The sequence below is a fragment of the Sorex araneus genome, chromosome 4 (assembly GCF_027595985.1).
Source record: "Sorex araneus isolate mSorAra2 chromosome 4, mSorAra2.pri, whole genome shotgun sequence".
NCBI classification, from domain to species: domain Eukaryota; kingdom Metazoa; phylum Chordata; class Mammalia; order Eulipotyphla; family Soricidae; genus Sorex; species Sorex araneus.
Window position 1 is genome coordinate 16857008 of NC_073305.1, and position 20934 is coordinate 16877941.

General features: G+C 41.3%; 1 protein-coding gene across 3 annotated transcripts in view; it reads right to left on the reverse strand.

Annotated features, from left to right (window-relative positions):
- TBC1D5 (TBC1 domain family member 5) overlaps positions 1–20934 on the reverse strand; it is a 536851-nt gene that overhangs the window by 105921 nt on the left and 409996 nt on the right. For all 3 annotated transcript variants that reach the window (XM_055135278.1, XM_055135279.1, XM_055135277.1), the window contains one exon: positions 17255–17361. In XM_055135278.1, the coding sequence (XP_054991253.1) occupies positions 17255–17361 (107 nt within the window). The remainder of the gene's footprint in view (positions 1–17254; positions 17362–20934) is intronic.

The window sequence follows — 20934 nt, forward strand, 5'->3', positions numbered from 1 at the left end:
AACATATAGAAAAAGTTCCTGAAATTCCATAATATTGTAAACCAATGACAAACTATTAATAGAATGTAGCTGCATTTATTTATTGCTTATTTTTCTTTGCTTGTCATTCAAGTTAAGTCTTCAAACTTATCTCTAAGGCGGAAGGAAGTTGACATTAGTGGTGGGCAAGATGCTGCAATATTGTATGTCTGAAACTCAACTACGAAAAATGTTCTAAACCATAGTGCTTTAATAAAAAAAATTTTAAAAATAAGCACTTTCAGGCAGAATAAAATAGTATATCATTTTACTAAATTAGCATAGGAGTTCTGCATGAAATGATGTTATGCAGTATATACATTTTAATTATTACTCAAAATAAGAGATATTTCATTGGCATCATAAAATGCTATTTTTATATTAGCAAATTGATTAAAATCACTGGTGACCACTTTTTAAAAAAGTCTAGGTCAAAGAGGATATTGCATATATCTTCTCCTCTATATTTTATGGTTTCAGGTTTTATATCCGTCTTTTAATCCATTTCAAATTAATTTTTGGTATTGGCGCTCTAGTTCTATTCTTTGCATGAGTTTGTTTAGTTCCCCAACACCATTTATTGAAAAGACCTTCCTTGCTCCACTGTAGTCTCGTGGACCCTTGGTCATAAAATATTTGTTCGTATATGTTGTTCAGTTATTTCTGGGCTTTCAATTCTGTTCCATTGATCTGTGATTCTAATTTTATCCCCAAACCACATTATTTTAAATTATTCCTTCCTTGTAATGTAGCTTGAAATCGAGAAGTATGACACTACCATTTTTCTCCTTTCTTTTACAGTAGTGTTTTTGCTATTTTGAGGTCATTTCATAATTTTTTTATTCTCTTTTTGTGATGAATGCTATAGAGATTTTGAAAAGGATTGCACTGAATCTGTACATTGCCTTGAGCAAAATGGCCATTTAAATGAGGCTAATTCTTCGACTTGAGAGCATACATTATCTTTCCATTTCTTTGTATCTTTTATTTCCACAATGTCTTATAGTTTCAGTATCTTTCACTCCTTTGGTTAGATTTATTTCAAGGTATTCTTTAGATGTGACTATGAATGGAATTTTAAATTTTTCTTTCTGTGAGCTCATTCATTGTGTACAGAAACAAAATTTTTGTGTTTCATTGTTTGCTACTTTCTTGTATTTGTTTATCGTTTCTAATAGCATTGACTTCAGTCTCTGAATTTTTTTTCCCTATATAAATCATCTTATTTCTAAACAGTGATAATTTTATGTCTTTTTTTCCAATTTGGAGAACTTTTATATTGTTTTCATGACAACTGCTCTGGTAATGACTTCCAATGCTGTATTCATTAGTGATGGAGAGTTTTATAAATCCTGATCTTAAGAGGAAACGTTCTAGTTTTTAACTGGTTCAAAGAATCAGAGAGAGTACAGGGGTTAAGGCACTTGCCTTGCATGCAGCTGACCCTGGTTTGATCCCCAAGCACAAAGCCAGTACCACCGGGAATGATCTCTGAGCACAAAGCCAGGAATAAGTCCTGAGTACTGCTGGGAGTGGCTCTGAACCAGAAAGCAGAAGGAAACACTGGTGTGCACAAGTCCTTTCCTTGGAATGGGGCGGGCTGAGGCCAACCATGCTGCCATGAGGCTCATTTTAGAAAGAGGCTCCCAAGGCTAAATGACAATCAGTGTGATCTTATCCTGTGCCCAACAATTTCCTGCCTTAACAGAGTCTTAGTGAATTGCACCCTACTACACACTGCCCTAAACACAATCCTGGTAATGAAAAATGTTCAGTCAGTGACCATGGAGGCAGCTGATCTAACAGGGACCATCGGGAAGCAGAGTGCAGGGGGTCTGCCTGGATTGTAGCCATCTCCTTGTGACATAGGCTCGCTTGCATGCTTTCTCCTCTCTCTCTTCTCCCTCCCTTCCTATCTCCCCTCTCTTTCTCGTTCTCTCTTTCTGCCACCTCATTTTCTTTACTACCCTGAACTTGGCTACCTATGTTTTGTTTTGCTTTTGTTTTTGCTTTTGTGCTATGTTTCTGCTAGTGTTCTCCTAGCAGTTCATCTAGAAACTGTGAGTAGCTGGGTGTGGAGAAGGGTAGAAAGAGCAGTTGAAGCAGTGGGAAGGACACAGCTGGGGAGAAGGTAATAGACCATTTGTATCCCTCCATCTTATACCTTTATATCTTTAGGTATTTAGGAAGGTTTCTATGTAAATGGAAACCTTCAAAATTAAGACGTTCAGAAAGGTTCCGGTTTTGCTCAAACGTAAGGCATTACACACTAAAGGGTGATCCCCCTCCACCCAAACTTAAACAAATGGCGTCAGTTCCATTATCTTGCTTTTTATTTTAGAGAAAGCACATGTCACATCATATCTCATTACTGGATACCAAGTATACTCCATTCTTTACAAAGGCTTTCTCATACTCATGTCATTTTTATAACGAACGCGTCATCATTTTATAGATAAATAAATCATTTTAACATAGTAACTAGGCCAAAGTCATAGAGACACTTAGGAAGTCATATTTCTATCTCCATTGGTCTCTGGCTTTGCATAGAGTAGCTACTCTCATTTATACGAGTTCATAAACTTATGACGAACATTGCTAGCTATTTTCTGAGGCCAAATAATCTCAGTCTCCCACCTACAGTTTTGATCATATTTTCCCTAGTTTTATCTGTGCTTCTTTTAAATAGTTTATTTGACTTTAAGTAATGTTTCATAGCTTATCACATCTCAAAATTAGCACGAAATTAATGATATAACTAAACTCACTCATTAAGGTTATAGCTGGGAAATTTTCTGTCTTTCTCCCCTCTCTCGTTCTTTGGACCAGACCCAGCAGTGCTGAGGGCTTACTACTGTCTCAGGTTTGTTTCTTTTTAAATTTCAGTTCATTTCTCCACAATATGTGCCAGTAATCATTTTTATGTTTTTGGGACTATCTATCAATAGGCAACTATAATTCTGGTTTCACTGATTTCTATGATTCTTAATATTATTACCCTCTTTCTTCCATTTTTGGTTTTGTTTTGTTTTGGGGGCCACAACTGGCAATGCTCAGGTTTTTTACACCTGGCTTGGCACTCAGTAATCCCTCCTGACAGTGTCTGGAGGACTATATGGTAGCTGAGGATCAAATCCAGGAGATAGGCAAGCACCCTATCTCTCTGTACTAACCCTCACACTCTACTATCTCTCTGGCCCCAGTTCTGAAGATTCTCTATATGCTTTTTCCTTTTTCAATCTTGCCCCTGTTGTGACCTTCTTTCCATCTCTCTTCTCAGCTACCCAATAGAGCATCCCTGCAATCCTTTCATCACAACTATATTCCTTTAATCACAATTAATATCTTAATACCCAAACTCATAAATATGTATATCTTGTAGGTATCCTTTTTTTGGTAGTTTCAGTATATAGTCCTTCTTCTTGTGTGTTTTGGGGTCACACCTATAGGCTCAGAGGACCACATGTGATGTCTGGGATAGAATCCAGGTCAGCTGCATGCAAAGCAAGTGTCTTACCCTCTGTACAATCTCTCCTTCCCTATAACACATTTTTTTTGGTTGCCTCTAAAAATCTCTAGTTCAACAACAAAATCTACTAAAAACCAACACATTAACCACCTTCTCTTCTCAATCCTCTTCACAACTTTCTCATCTACACATGTTCCCCATCAGCTCAGTCAATGGACAAGTAAGTCTTATTGATACTTTCTCTTAAATGTTCCTTAGGGTTATCCACCACATTTTTTTTTTTTTAGTTCTCAAGTAAAATTTACCTTTAAAAGAAAAGAAAGGAAACCAAAGGGCAGGGGATAAAATATTTGTATAAACTATATTTCGTTGTTGGTTGGCATACATGGAATGGAAAGTAGACAATTACAATCAATATAATAAAAATCTACATTTATGCACATTAAATCCTCTTAATAACACCCTTCCGAGTGCAAAACCTTGTTACCTCTATGAAAGAAAAGCCTCTTGTCTCATTAATCAGAGATGATATTTTCTTTCTCTGTTACTGTTGGCTGGAGTCCGGTAAACAGTGCTCAGGGGACCCGGGGACTACACCGAGCATATTGGCCAAGCAGACCATATGGGTCAGTGCTATGGCTGGATACTACAGCACTGCCTGGGCCCAGTGTTGCTGGCAGCTACCAGGGCTCCACACTGCAGTGCTCGGCAGCCATGCGGTACTGGTGATCAAATTTGCAATCTGGAGTACATGGGCAAGGAGTGTGCTCCTGACCCTTAAACTATCTCTCAGGTCACCAGAAATCCAGTATTTCTTTTTATGACTAATTGATAAATGCAATGTGACATTACTGTTTTGCTCACTGCTGTTTCTCATTCTGTTGGTTAGTCTCTAGAACTCAAATGCAAGGAAGCTCAAATAAGAGCTTAAGTAAGATGTTATCAATTAAGTAAATTAAGGAGTTGATCTCAAATTAATAGCTGACATTCTCGGCAGCGGGTCCTTGCATAAGGAGAATATATAATAGATATATTCAATTAGAATCTTCATGAGAAAAATCTGGCAGGATTTCTCCAGATACTGAGTGGGAAAATGAGAGTGAAGAGTTTCTCTCTTCCCTGTCACCATGAAAATACAGGAAATCCAGACATCCCTGTCATTTTTCTGTCTTCTTCTCACTTTCCCACTTGGTGTTGCTCCCCAAAGACAACCCAAAGCATGTAAGCACCATATGACACTTACTTTAAGTGGAATAAATCTGATATATGCTTTACTTTGATTGTTGCTGTTCTAGTGAGAGAGGAGATGAAAAGGAACTTGTACTACAATGGGAACATCAGGAAAAGGCCATCGAGAATAGACGTGCTGACAACCCCAACTTCTAACATGAGGATGATCAAACCTATGGCTGTTTCGTGAAACATCTTACTGTTTCCAATCTCGTCAACTTGCAGCTCTTAGCACATTTTCAGTAACTATTACAAATGGTGGACTTGAAGGGGTTTTAAAAGTGCTAGGAATGACAATGGATATAAAAGAAACCCGGGCTGAAGAGAGAGTACAATAGGTAAAGTGCTTGCCTCGATGGGTAGCTGTCACACGTTTGATCCCTACCATCATATGTGGTCCCCCGAGAATGGCCAGAAATGATCTCTGAGTGAAGAGCCAGGGGTTAAGTCCACCGGATATAGCTCAGTACTTACCCTTTTCCTCACACACACCAAAACCAAAACCAAAACGATAAAATCTGAAGTCCAATTCTACACATTTGGTAGCAACGGGATTAAGGTGTCAGCTTCCCTAAAAATGTAGGTTGACGGAGGGGAACGTCATTGCTCATTTCCTGTTGTAGAAATCCAGTGTATTAATTAATGACCAGAGTCATTCTGAGCTGCGCCCAAGAATGACGAGACAGTCCGACTGCAAAATGAATGCCTCTGGGTGGAGGAACACAAAGCCCTCTTCAGGCAAGGAGGTGGCTTCCAGCTTTGGAAGAACTGACCCTAGCTCCTTGCTCTTACAGGAGGAATATACATCAAGAGGAGGAGGATGGGGCTCCAAGGACGGAGGGGCCTCTCCCCAGCCTTTGCATTCCCTTCAGGCCCTCATGGGACCAGCGTGGCTGCTCCTGACTCTGACCTTGAGCTACCCTTCTGGCATGTCACAGTTTAAGGCGCTAGACTCCAGCTCGGGGGTGCGGGGGAAGGTTTCTGAATCTTCATATCCCTGAAACTTACTGAATTCAGCTGCGATGAGCGGCACAACTTTTCTTTTGGCAGAGAAATGAGGGTTTGGATTGGCAATTTATTTAGTCACCTTCTCATTCATGCATCTGTTCCTTTGCCCACAGTTCCTCCTCCTTCACATGTTTCCATCCTTCTTTACAAATTCCCATCCTTCTTTATGTTTCCATCCTTTACATGGTTCCTCCTCCTTTGCGTATTTCTATACTTTAGATGCTCTCATCCCTCTTTACGTGGTACCTCCTTTACATGTTTCCATCCTTCTCTACGTGGTTCCTCCTCCTTTACATCTTCCCATTCTTCTCTACGTTTTCATCCTTCTTTACATGTTTCCAGCAAGACATCTGAGAGATTTTTAGAGGCTACTGGCACACAACAAGGGCTTGGTAAATTTTGTGAATGAATGGTAAGAGTATTTTGGGACAAGAAACTACACGGAGCAAATGCAAGCACAAGAGTTCCTCTTGCAGGCTGGGAAGATCAGCCAAGAAAAGGGAGCTTTCTCCTAAGCCACCTGCAGAGGAGTGGAGACCGTCCACGGCAGCCCACCCAGAGCCCAGGGGAGCACTCATGGACACAGCCCCGGGATCGCTGGCATTGACCTGCTGCCACCCTGGGAACCCTAAATTCCTATCTCCCAATCAAGTCATCGGGGAAGGGCTTGGGTGGAAAGAAATACACTTTACAATTGTCTTCAGCAGTGTACATTTGAATATACATTTTAATTTGTTGTGTGTCCCGTCTAGTGGTACTTGGAGGACTCTGCAGTACTGGGGATCCTTGATGGATTTCCTGCACGCGACGCCTGCGCTTGGGCCCTTGAGCCATCCTGGCCCTACTGGCCTGGGAAAGAGCTGCTGGTTTTATCTCGTTTTTGTTTGATGCAGTTTCCTGTCTAAATACTAAGGTATTTAAGTTAAAGTGAACCAATATGGCTATGCAGTTTATTACTTGAATCGACTGACTTTTAAAGCCTATAAAATCAGTATATCCAGTATTTTAACTAACACAATGGGTAGGGCAATTGCCTCGCATGCCGCCGACCTGGGTTTCATTCCCCCGACCCTCTCGGAGAGCCCGGCAAGCTACCGAGAGTATCCCGCACGCACGGCAGAGCCTGGCAAGCTACTTGTGGTGTATTGGGTATGCCAAAAACAGTAACAACAAGTCTCACAGTGGAGACATTACTGGTGTCTGCTCAAGCAAATCATGAACAACGGGATGACAGTGCTATGACAGTGTGACAGTGCTACAGTGCAATAACATATTTACCGAGCGAATATTGTCTAGGGGCAAAGGAGGTATCTGTGGCGATAACTACTCACGTTAAGTAATTATGCCTTTTATTTTTTCACTCGTGTCAGTTTGAAGTTTATAATATTTGTCATCATTTGTGATTTATACTTTTGAACTTCTGTACATTCTAATATTAAGAGGGGACAGGCGACTCAAAGAAAAGTATTTTCCATTTGAGCAAGCTACTTCATGCACAATAAGGGGAAGAGATGATTAGCTAGGTTCTCACAGCATTTACTGCGAGAAACGTTTAGAGATTATAGGCTAATTAAGACCTCATTAGCCACCCATCCCTCCTTATGAAAACAATTAATGAATCTGAACGTAAGGCAGCCAAAGGTTAAACAGTTTCTCTGGGGGTGAAAGAGCACCACTTCATGCCCCGATCTTAGGGCCACATCTCGAAACATTTCACTAGATGCGCTGTAATATGTTCTGGGGTCTCACAGTGACTTTCTAAACACACACGCAGGATTAACAGCTTAAAGTCCTAAGTCATCTATTTAAAAGAAATCTCCTCCATAAAAACGTAGACTGCTCTTATTTTTCAGAATCAAATAAAATGGAGATTGGTTGGGAGAATTTGTTTTGCTTGCTGTTAATCAAAAGAATGAACTGAATTTAGCCTCCTCTTTCGGTATTTGAGGAAAAATAATCCATCCTGTAACTGGTTGTGTCTCCAGTAACAACATGCTTTCCTTTAGATATGTGAACAATCCTCGCTACAGAGTTTTCAAGATCTCTGCAGCCATCCAGAATAATCACTGAACTTCCCAAGAGTGTTTAAAGTAGTCGAAGATGGACTGGAGTGATAGCACAGCGGGTAGGGCGTTTGCCCTGCACGAGGCCAACCTGGGTTCGATTCCTCTGTCCCTCTCGGAGAATCCGGCAAGCTACCAAGAATATCCCTCCCGCATGGCAGAACCTGGCAAGCTCCCCATGTCGTATTGGATATGCCAAAAACAGTAACAACAAGTCTCACAATGGAGACGTTACTGATGCCTGCTCAAGCAAATCGATGAACAACGGGGATGACAGTGTTACAGTGTGCTACAGTCAAGGATGCGCTTATTTTGAACAAATACTATTACCATAAAGCAACTATTTAGAGCCCCCAAACCTAGTAAAGATCATTTGGATAAGATCCTTTCCACAATTACTGTTTTCCTTAAGCACAAAATATTTATGTTGAGAATTTAACTTGGAACATTATAGAAATGAATGTCAAATAAAATACTATCAAGTAAAGACCTTCTACACATTGATAAGCTTAAAGAATTTAGTGGTGCCATCACCCCAGGGTTTAAGTGGGTAGATTCTTTAGGTCCCCAACAGGTTACTGGGTGACTCTGAATCACCAGACTCTGCCTACTTGCTTTAGCAACTCTCAGGAGTTTTGCTTAAGCTTTATCTTCAGATGGAATGATGTCTCTCAAGAAAACTCTTCAAAACTCTATTGGAACACCTCTTCCAGCTACTAGAAGCCTTTAAGACTCTCCAAGTTTGAATTAGCTATTTTCTTCTGCAATGCTTCACTCAACATCTGGACCAACTCTTGTACATTGCACACAGTAAGTGGTCAAAACAAAAGTTTCTTTTGAATCAAAGTGAAATAGATCCCAAAATGCAGACTCAGGGACAATTTAGTGGCAGAGCTCTTGGCCTTGCGACAGTGAAGCCGTGAGTCTGATCCCTGGCACTGGTCCACACGTCAAATGTGATCTCAGTGGCACTGCCATCTGGGATCCCTTGAGCTACAAACAAAAAGAAGTGCAGTCTCCTGAACTACGCAACCAAATCATGTGTGAGCAGCGAAACCAATGTGCATGCCGAACCCCAGTTACTGCAACTACAAAGGAAGGGATGGCAAAGGATATACAGTCAGAGACCCAGAAGGGCCCATTTCAATGATGGATCTAGCATCTCCCATCACAGTTCAAGAAAAGAAGTGACTGGTCCAATTAATACGGTGGGATGTGAAATATGGGAGTTGGGATCTGAGCCCTCCTTGTATGGCTGATACTGGAGACTCGGGCCCTGCCCAAGGGATGCCCTCATTTTGCTGAGCAAGAAAGACACGCCAAGCTCCTTGTCGCTACACGGCGGAGCATGGTGTCGACAGAAGTGCAAACAAAATGGACTGAGGTGGTACTGAAGGCATCCAAGATGATTTTTTTTTTTTCAGATAAAATACTAAGGGTTCAGTGTGGAGCCACAGTCTTCTTTAATCAAGCAGTAGCCGACAGGATGGCCCCCTCCAGCAAGAGTGGCAGCCTGGAGGAGGTCTGAATTAGTGAGTGTGCTTCGCCCAGCAGGGAACTCATTTCAGAAGAGCCCTCGGGGGCTGCTGGCGGATGGCAGGAGAGGCTGATCCAAGGGGGCACCTTCACTGTCAGGAGGCCTCACTGCAAATCCAGAATCTTTAAGGGGTTCAAAGTGGGACTTTAAAGAGATCATTTTACTTCATATCATTATACAAGATTACACAGAAGAGCAAAGTGATAACAAGCTCTCGATGGCTCATCCACCTAATTTTTTTTTTTTTTGAGGCAGGGGGCGGGGGCCAGGAAGAAAGAAAACATTCCAAACCTTATTTAATAGAATGTTCTCATGACACCTTTCAGGAAATAAACAGAGACTGGCGTACAGAAGTTCATTCTGATTAAAGACTTACAGGAAACAGTAAGGCTTGATCTTGATCTTGATCTCTCCCCGCCCTGAAATAGATTTTCCTAAGACTCTGGGGGACCCTCAGGGAAGGAGCCTAAATATCCCTCTCCACGCAGGGAGGCTTTGCAAAGCAGCAACCTCCAAGTAGCTGTTTCCAAACAGGCAGCTGCAAGTGTGGCTGGGGAGCCCAGTGGGTGGCTGCAGGCCGCTTTCCCTGGGCCTGACACCAGTTCCATGAAGAGCCTGATTGGCTTTTCCATCCCCGCCCTTCTCCCTGCTCTCTGCCTGGCTGCATCCTTTCCCCGCCCCTCATTGTCACTGAAAACGGTACCTCTCCAGAGGTACCATCCTTCTGAAGGACCTAACCAAACTCCAGTCCAGATTCTTTCTCCTCGGAATATCTGAAATGATGAGGCTTGATCTGTCTACCACAGAGCAAATGGTGACACTGGTTTGGGTTTGTTTGCTTTCGTGCCTGCCAAGCTAAGGGGCAGGACTTTTGTTGTTGTTGTTACCATCATATCATCAGGATCCAACTAGTGTTAGATACACTTCGGAGTGGTGATGAGATTGGGGCTGGAATACTGAGTGCCTATAACAAATGCATCAAGATGAACTCTGTAAACCATGGTGTTTAAACAAAGTGGGGAAAGAAACCCCTATAGATACATAATGGTTTGTGAAATAAATTAAACAAAGACAGTCTTATCAAAATCAAAGGCAGTTTTATTAAAAAAAATTAAAATTAAGATTCCAAAACAAATTTTAAAAGGGGGGGATAAACCTAAACCATGATTCAAAGAAATGCCTAAATAGATTAAGTATTTCAACACTGATTATGAACAAAGACTTATAATTACTCCTTCACAAATTTTTGATATATTTACACCACTTACTTCAGAGGAGGAACTTTGATTTTACGGAATTTAATGACTGATTCTGCCTCTGACCCGTGTGTGACTTTCAGTAAGTCCCTTTAAATGCAAGTCTATGCTACAAAGTCTCTATGCCTTACTTAATGCCAAAAATTAAATATCTAACTGGCTATAATTTAAGGTAAAAAAAGAAAGATGCTGATTCATAGTTCAGATACAAAGGAGAAAAAGCGCCTTTTGTCTTGTCACTACCAGAGAAGGCACAAGTCCGAAGGCTTCTAGAAGAAGGGCAGATTTTAGAAACAGTCTCCTGCATCTTTGGAAAGAAGGGATGGGGATGAAGAAGGTAAGTGTTATTTCTGTGACAGAAAATTCATTCAGTGACAAGGTGGATAGTCCTCTCGGAAGTCTTCTGAGAAGGGAGTGAATACATGCCTACTGTGTGTTTACTGGATGCCCTGGTTTAGGATGGCACAAGAGCCACACACTCTTCGCTGCTCAGAGGAACGTTACGTTGATGGAACCTTTTCTAATGTCCTTACCTGACTGACAGTGGCGTGAATCCATTTCACCACTTCAGTTCTGATACAGGAAGTCTTACAAATGGCAACTGACAATTGAAAATCTATTGCCTGCCTACACTTGGGAGAGTCAGGCTTTCTATAATTAAAAAAGGCAAAAGTTACTCCGAGGCCAAACAAAAGTCAACTCAGAATTGGCCAAACATCAGACCAATTAGTTCTACTCCGCCTCTGGAATGTGTGTCTGTGTACAAGAATGACTATGAAATTAAACTGTCTTATTTCTAGCCATTTTCTCCCATAAACAATAACAGTCACTGCTTGAAAGGGTTCCTTGCACACTTACCAGGAAAATTTTTGAATATTCTAGTCTTCGGAATAAACGATAGCTGTCAAATTCTTACTGCATAATCTAAAATGTTAATCCATGTACTGTATTTCATTTGTAATAAGTCTTTGTGATAAGGTTAACACTTCGACACATAACACAAATAAGAGAGCACCAAAAAATGAAAATCACTTTGCTTATGTTTCCGTATTAGAATTTTATTTGCTAAAGGGTAAAAACAGATTTGCAAAATTCACAGTTAACTTAAAACAATAGTTTTAAACCTTTTATTCCTAGCCCTTATTGCCTTCAGGAAGGAGAGAACATCTGGTTATTTAAGGAACACAATATGTTCACATTTTCTATGACTTTTGTTTCTAATTGGGTTTTAAAATTTTTTTTTTTGGAATTTGAACAACTAGTCAGAACAATGTTTTTTAATCACTTCCTATTTTTCAGACTGCCCTCCTTCCATTTCTCTACTTTGTTCAGTGGATTGTTTTTTTTTTTTTGGAAATCTGCTCAGTACTTCGAATGTGGAAGAGACGGGAAAATGAGAATAAGGATTGTGGGCTGAGGGGCTAAGTACTGGAGCCATGTTTGTGGAGATCAGAACTACAGACATTTGTCAGCTAGCATCATCAGACAGTGCACATTTAAAGAAATTTCAAACTGTTCTTAAGTTGCCGCTTCAATCCATGGCAGTTTCCTTGATTATAGATGCAAATGAACGTTTCACATAAAGGGAAGAATTTCTGTAAGAGCCACCGGGAACTAGCATTTCAATCATTTTTAAAACGAAAGAACGGACGGCTCTTGTGCGGGAGGTTGGTTGGGAGACCTGCCGACAAGCCTTGTGTCCTGAGTAACTCTTGGAACAAGTCTGCAGCTTGTCCCTGGACAGGAGGGAGCTTGGACACCACTAGAGGACAGCACAGCAGCTTTGAGTTCACAGTCTCAGGGAAGGAGGTGAACAACGTTCTGCTGTCGATGAGGGGGACAAAATATCTGAAGGTGGCAAGGAAGTGTCAATGCCTTGTGAGAACTTAAATTTATGACAATTTAAAACTTGGTTTCAGATCATTTGGACCTGGGCCAGACGAAAAGGCCAGATGTGCTCGGCGTTGTCTGTTCAATCATCCAACTGGACCCTCTGGATGCAAATGGGAGCTGACAAATGTACAGTTGGCCCTGGCTCCTTTGGAATGCAGATAGAGGTCACAGAAATGAGTGTAGGTAAGTGAGGTCCCCCTGGATTACAGCCATTAGTGTGTACTGGAAAAGGCTTACTTTAAGCCTTTTGCGCCCAAGTTTGGTTCAAATACCACTAGTTTTCTTTCTTTACACTAACACCAAGTGGAAAGCTAAGCAGTGGCAGGATCTTAAGGAGGGATCATCGGTGAACTAGGTCGGCAAACGGTCAAAACACAATATATTGTGAGTACCCAGAATGGAAACCAGGAGAAGGATGAAGCCAGGAAGCCAGAGGGCATGAGCAGACGCAAGGAGCCATGGCAACATTCTAGCTAGCTTAGACTCTCTGAACCTTTTGGCCTCGGGAAAGTCATGTAACCTTAACCTCTTGGAGTTGAAAAAAATGAGAAAAAAAAATCACCTGTTCTGTCTGTCTTTTTGCTTGTGCGGGGACCAAACTAAGCCCATTAGAGTACTTGAAAACTATGATGGGGTGTTTGATCCCATTATTCTCTGATCCTATTATTCATTCATTGACCCATTATTTCAGTCTGCTCGCACAAGGAATCTTGCGGCAGTAAAAACCCGCATCTGATTAGAAACAATTAAGAGATCAAGTTCTCCAGTGCGGTCCATTTCCCGCCGAGCAATCTCTGCGGGCTTTCTCGGAAGCAGTAGGACCAAGTAGTGCTTTTTTTTTTTTTTTTTTGGTTTTTGAAGGCTGACAATGAACCAGGAGCTTGGAGCTCGCATTTATTTTTATTTTCGTGAGTCTCAGCAGCACTCAACACCGCTGCCTAGGAAGCTGAGATATGGGCAAGTGTACTTTCACACTTCAAATATCATTTTCCTGCTACTTCATTTCACAGAGACTTGTGTGTTTACTTTACTCTAATCTACTTAAGTATTTGAGTGTTATATTGTTGCTAATAGGCAACACTTAAAGCTCTGTGATGTCTGGCTTTTTAGAGCCTATGGGTGAGACACTACAACCGTCCTTCTTTAATTCCGCCTCAGTAGAGATGCTCTCCTCTAGGACTTTATAACTGACATCATCTACACTGCCATTCAGTTCTCATGAGGATTCCTACTATATATTATACATATATAAAACATATATGTACAATATATACATATATACAAAACATAGTTTATATATGTATATATATATTATACACATACAAAATATGTATATGTTTTACATATGTATATGTAAATGTTTTTTTTTCTTTTTTGGGTCACACCTGGAGATGCTCAGGGGTTACTCCTGGCTCTGCACTCAGGAATTACTCCTGGTGGTGCTCAGGGGACCATATGGTATGCTGGGAATCGAACCTGGGTCGGCCGCATGCAAGGCAAATGCCCTACCCGCTGTGCTATCGCTCCAGCCCCTAGAAGTTATTTCTCTATGGACAAAGGATGTTCTGGCTGACTCAGTCATGTGAGAGACCATCTAATTCAACCACAGAAGACAGGGCTATGACAGGGCAAGCACATGTTGCCTCAAACCACACGGAGGTTGGTAGCAGAGTTGAGGCATGATCTGGGGCTAACTCAGATTCCTAACTCAGGCTCTTCCTTGGTTTGACTGGAACCTATAGGACAGACCTATAATTAACAATATGCCAAACAGCATTTACTAAACAATGTCAAAGAATCAGCCATCCTATATACTTAACTGAAACTATCACTTTGCCGGGTTACTTAGCTGAAGGCCCCTTCCTCTTCTACAGATGCCTTTGATTTTCTTACAAAATGTCATCATTTGATACACTTATGCTAAAGAGCCCTTTAAATATGACTCCCCTTCTCCTGTCCAATTTCTTCTATTCAGAAATAAGAGATGGTTGCATAGTCAGTCCTGTAAGTTGACCCAGTATCTTGATAATATTTTTCCTTGGTAAGATCCTGAATATAAAAGTGGAAACTTAAAAAAAGTACTTTTACTATTCTCTCTTACACTTTAGAGATGTACTTTTTTTTTTTTTCTTTTTGGGTCACGCCTGGCGATGCACAGGGGTTACTCCTGGCTTTGCACTCAGAAATTACCCCTGGCGGTGCTCAGGGGACCATATGGGATGCTGGGATTCGAACCCAGGTCGGCCGCGTGCAAGGCAAATGCCTTACCCGCTGTGCTATTGGCCCAGCCCCCTAGAGATGTACTTTTACTTCTTGTAGAACTGGCTTCATTATATTGTTACATTACATATACTACCTTATTAAGATTTGGTATATGAGATATTGCAATGCTATATTCAAATAAGATCCTACTTAACAACATCAGAAGAGTTAGTATACAGAATTTTGCAACTAGAGGAATAGATGTGTCATTTAGTGTGGAAAAATTTACCAAGATCAATAGGTTTAATAATATATTCATCATCCCTTCAATTCACTCCAACAAATCACACAAGCAGAGAATTCAAACAGATATTTTAACAAAAAAGAATTTTTTTAACCTTTATGTAACTTTGAGTTTCGCTGATAGAACCTACATTATGCTGGCAGATAAAAACTTAAATACCTCAAGACCATACCTTACCCTTTAATACCTACACTCTTTATTCCTTTGACGTATATTTAATAATCTTGGCTATTTTAATTTTATACACACACACAGATAGGGCTGGAGCAATAGCACAGCCCTTGCCTTGCACGCGGCTGACCTGGGTTTGATTCCTCCGTCCCTCTTGGAGAGCCGGCAAGCTACCGAGAGTATCCTGCCTGCAAGGCAGAGCCTGGCAAGCTACCTGTGGCGTATTCAATATGCCAAAAAGAGTAACAACAAGTCTCACAATGGAGATGTTACTGTTGCCTGCTCGAGAAAATTGATGAACAACGGGACGACAGTGTTACAGTGCTACTATATGTGTATCTGCAACTCAGGGATCATTCCTGGTGGGCCCTGGGGAATCATACTGGGTGCTGGGAATCAAACCCAGGCTGGCTGCATGCAGGACATGCACCTTATCTGCTATATCATCCTTCCAGCCCATGACAATTATACACTTTAAAAACATACATATAGCTAAACCAAAAACTTAAACATGGAAGTTCTGATTTTCATTATCAGATTCCTAAGCCTCACTAAGAAAAAAAAAAAGAATTCTTTTTAACCAAACAGATGATGGATTATGTTTATGCATTTAAAAAATCGAATTGCTTTGTGGAAGAGAACTGATATACAATTGCGTATATAGAAGACAAGTTCTTTTCAAAGTCAATCAGATAACAAATAGAAGATGCATTTATCAAGTCAACGACAGAAGAAAGGGTAGAAATTATTGAGAAGGAAAAACTGACAATGAACTTGTAGGCCCAATTCATCAGAAAGAGCTTTGGCAGTGGAATCCACAGACAGACTGACTCAAAGACAGTTCGACAACTGCCAGCACGACTGTTGGGAGTTCTGCCAAGGAGCCAAAGGCTGGGATTACCACCCGATGCCTGGCATTCTCCGACTTGTGTTTGAAGCTTTCTCTCTGAGATTTCATCCAATATTTGTGTTTGGCTCAAAAGTATCAAGGATTCACAGATTTTTTTAGATCATTAAATGTTCTTATTTTCAAGAAATATACCATTAGTTGTAAAAGAGCACACTTTCTTAAGTGTAAAGACAATTTTGGTGAACCGCTTGAAGTTCAAGTCGAGGCAGCAGCCCTGAAGTGTGTTTCAATTTTTACCTTCCTAGATTTTATTAGGTTACTTGTCACTGGTGGAGGAAGAAAGATGCTGAGAACCATGCACTCTTAGAAAGATGGGTCCTTTGCATAACTCTAGCTGGGGCGGCCTAGGGCTTTCCTTGGTGCTTCTGAGGGGAGCAACAATAAGGAAGTTGCTCAACCCTTTCCTTGAGTTTTGAGAAAATCAGGAGGGCAGAATCACTGTCTGAGGAGCAAGAGCTGCCCTCCAGCTTCTCATGACAGTGTCTGCTTCGGGGCTGCTGAGCTGCTGGCCAACAGGTGAGTTCTGGCCTACACCTCTAGGTGCAGTTCCTTCAACAGGCAATTCATTTGTGACTAGACAAATGCCACATTAGGAGTGCCTGAAATCAGCCAGAGGTACCAATTTGTCACCCGGCTAAATACTGCATATATTCTACTTTGAAAGCTTACCTTGGGGAGATTGCACTCATATGAGATTGCACTCAAAGTAGTGAGAGGTACAAGGCAATTTCTGGCAGATATTTATCTGGACTTAGTTACTTAAATACTAAAATACAGAAATCCAAAACTGTGCAGCTGCTAGTGCGGCCACTCAACCTCATATCTCTTCATTCTCAGCAATGGAAAACAAATTATCAAATGCTTCCTTTTCAGCAGGTCCGACTTTAGGGGGGAGAAACTCCAAACAATAATAGTGAGTTTTTTTGTTGAAATATTGAATGTAATCAAAGTAAAGTGAAATTTATCAGTTACACAGGCGGGGTGGGGGGCTGGGGATGTGGAGGGGGAGAGGAGGAGGTATACTGTGATTCTTGGTGGTGGCATGTGTGTGCTGGTGAAGGGATGGGTGTTCGAGCATTGTATGACTGAGACTTAAACCTGAAAGCTTTGCAACTTCCCACATGGTGATTCAATAAAAGAATAAATTAAAAAAAAAAATAAATTCAACTAAAAAAAAAAAAAAGAAAGCTTACCTTGGGGTCACGCAGGAAGAGCGCCTTTAGAATCAGGGAGTGCACATCACCGATGACCGGGTAATGCATCAGAAGGCCGAGACAGGTCTGGTAGTTACTAGAAATCACTAAGGGAGAGGGGAAACATAATTCAGAAGCAGCACTGTTTAAGGTTCCTGTATTACTGGGAGCAAAACTTTTAAAAAAATTACGATTTGAAGAAATAACACTCAATTGGTTTAATAAAAGGCAAGAGGGAGAAGGGATTTTCACCCAGCAAATGGCCTCTGGAACAGCACACTGTACTGCTAACGACAGTCTAGTGCGGCCGCACTTATCCTCGGGGTGTTGGAAGAAAGTGCCTCAGATGTAGATGTATGTGTGTGTTTGCAACGTAAATGCTCAGAAGCATGCATATGTACTGCCATGTATGTGCCTGTGTTCAACGGTCTCTACTTCTACAGCTTAAAATTTGGTAACGAAAATCTTTTGAATGGACAGAATCAGCTTAATAGTCATATCAAATAACATCCTGATTATTATGCTTTATAACTGGAGTGATAGCACAGTGGGTAGGGTGTTTGCCTTGCACTCGGCCGACCCGGGTTCGATTCCTTTGTCCCTCTTGGAGAGCCTGGCAAGCTACCGAGAGTATCCCGCCCGCATGGCAGAGTCTGGCAAGCTACCTGTGGCATATTTGATATGACAAAAACAGTAACAAGCCTCACGATGGAGATGTTACTGGTGCCTGCTCGAGCAAATCGATGAACGACAGGAGGACAGTGCTACAGTGCTACAACTTACATATTATATTCTTTTTTGTGTTTTCTGAGTCAAAATGAAAATAAGGTATCTGTTCTGATTACCTGTTTTTCTAATGGTAACATGAAATTTGAGGAGAAAATTTATGTAGCATTTCTCAGAAAAAAAAATGTCTTAAATCTTCAGAGATAACCTGAACTGTGTTTCTTATATTGTCATTTCATTTTTTTTCAATCAAACAAATTATGGGTATGATTATTGAACACATCTTTTCAGGCAGGTCTATGTAAACTACTTCGTTTCTTGGCAATCCATCTGCCTCTGGTGTCACCCTTAGGCCCATTAACAAACACTTCTTTTTTTTTTTTTTGGTAAGCCACACTGATGTCTCCTTACCAAAGTCTCCTTATCAAAGGCTGTGAGGAAGGGCTGGAGTGACAGTACAGTAGGTAGGTTTGCCCTGCACACAGCTGACCTGGGTTCAGTCTCTGACATCCCATATGGTGCCCCAAGCACCCGACAGGAGTAATGAGGGGGAAGCCAGGAGTGACCTCTGAGCACGGCAGGGCATGATGCAACTCCCCAACCCTCCAAAAGAGGTTGTGAAGAAACATTACAGCTACAATTTCCTGTGCTTGCAAAGGATTCAGGTCCATTAATCAGATGAGTCGGTTGAAAGATATTACATAGAAAAATAACTTTTTTTTTTTTAAACAGAAACAATACAAGTCACAAACAATTGTTTTGGGCACAAACATACTCTTGATTCTTTGATCTTTTTCCCTTTTCTTCTGTTGGAGACACCATTTCTTTAATTTCTTTCCCCCCTTCTGTTGGAAACACCATTTCTCCCACAGCCTCCCACCCCCCCTCCTTCCTATGAACATTATGGTGAAAGAAGACAGGACTGGGCAAAATGAATAATTATAATCTATGTAAGGAACCACTTTATCATCTTCATTTCCGTTGCTGATCTGACAGCTTGTAATTTCATACATCTGCTTTCATTTGTAAAGCACTCACTTATCCAACCCTTTCTCTCTCTCTGTTCAGACGCTTCTTATTCGTTCATTCTGTCATACTCATATCCAGTTACCTGTGGTTCTTCTATCCATCCCCCCCTCAGAATTCCAGATAGAAAAAACAAAAAATGTTTTCATATGCCATTCTTCTTGAAATCAAATAAATCAACTTAATCAATTCATCTTATTATTGCATACAGTTATTTTCTGGAGTGCTATAATAATTATATATTAGTATCTGACCCTGAAAATATTCTTGCATATTTGATAAGAGAGTTAAAAAAGACTTTTGTGGAAATAATCCTGGGCCTGGAATTCAATCAAATTGCTTTGAATCTGGGGATAGCGCCTGAATCTTTCTTATCTACGTGACTGACTTGTAGCAGTTGCTCAGAACCTGTTATGGGCAATCTCTCTGAACTTAAATTTAGTCATTTGGAAAATAGCCTTGGATAAGAAACAAAAACCTTGCCTCACTCATTCATTTTTTTAATTATTAGTGATCTACCTAACCCATACCCATGGGTTGATGTTAGGAGGGGATCTAGAGAGCAATGAAATAAGGAAAATTCTGCGAAAATCAATGTACTGAATGGCAGATACATATAGTGATGGCCACTTTCTGAGGCAGCCAGGTACTATGTTTGAAACCTGACCTGCATTTTCAGTTAATTTCCATGACAATCTTATAAATGTTCAGTTGTTATTTCTGTTTTACAGATAAGGAAATGGTTACTTGGAAAGGATAATCACTTGCCCAAATTACACCCTGACTTGGTGGTAGAGCACATCTGAATGGTTAGGTGTAGGTTTATGCTCCAATACGTGGCCGGGACAGGAAGACCATTGCTTTGAAAATCAAATGACGTCATGGATACACACAATCAGTGAATTAGTATTATTACGCTTGCATAGTTTTAAGTAGCTTGGAAGGTCAGCATAACAGTGCCTTAAATCATCCTGATAAAGAGGAACTAGAGCACTAAGCCTAGTACAACTTTTTTTTTTTCTTTATGGGTCACACCTGTCAATACACAGGGGTTACTCCTGGCTCTGCACTCAGGAATCACCCCTGGCAGTGCTCAGAGGACCATATGGGATGCTGGGAATCGAACCTGACTTGGCCGCATGCAAGGCAAATGCCCTACCCGCTGTGCTATTGCTCCAGCCCCAAAGCCTAGAACTTGACAGAACTTTTGAAGTTCTCAGAAGCTGTTAGAACATATGTTGCAATTCCCTGGTGGGCAGTATCCAGTCCCTTTTAAATCACTGCAAAATTTAGAGTAGACAAAGAAGAATCTCATCAGTTGTTTTAAAGAATAACAGGAATTTCACAGAATAATAGTTGACAGTCACAGACAACTGGATGAGTGGTACTTAGGAAGACTGGATGTGGACTCAGATGATCTAGAGTGAAACGCAGATGAGAGCAGAGGCCTGGCCTGGTCACTGACTACAGGGCGAAGAGAGGCAGCTGCAGGGCCTTTACTTCCCTGTGTATAGGAGAGATCATTCTGCTCGGGCTGGCTGGGAGAATGAGCTGACGAGAGCTGCCTCCTCCCTCCTGTCTCCTCTTCCCAACAGAACCAACTCCCTGGGAAGCAGCGCTGGCATCCTCGTCCCTCCCTGGAAGTGACCCACGGTGCTCAGGAGCCGTCTGAGGAAATGGGCTTAAACAGCTGCCCCGGGTGTTTTGGACAAAAAAGCAGCAAAACTGGGCTGGGTAGGGGGCTCGGTGTTAAAGCACTTGCTTCTGCAGTTCACGCCCAATTCAACCAGCTTAATCAATGGCTGAATAAACAGCAATACTTCACTTAAAAAAATTAATTAATTAAGGGGCTGGAGCGATAGCACAGCGGGTAGGGCGTTTGCCTTGCACTCGGCCGACCTGGGTCCGATTCCCAGCATCCCATTTGG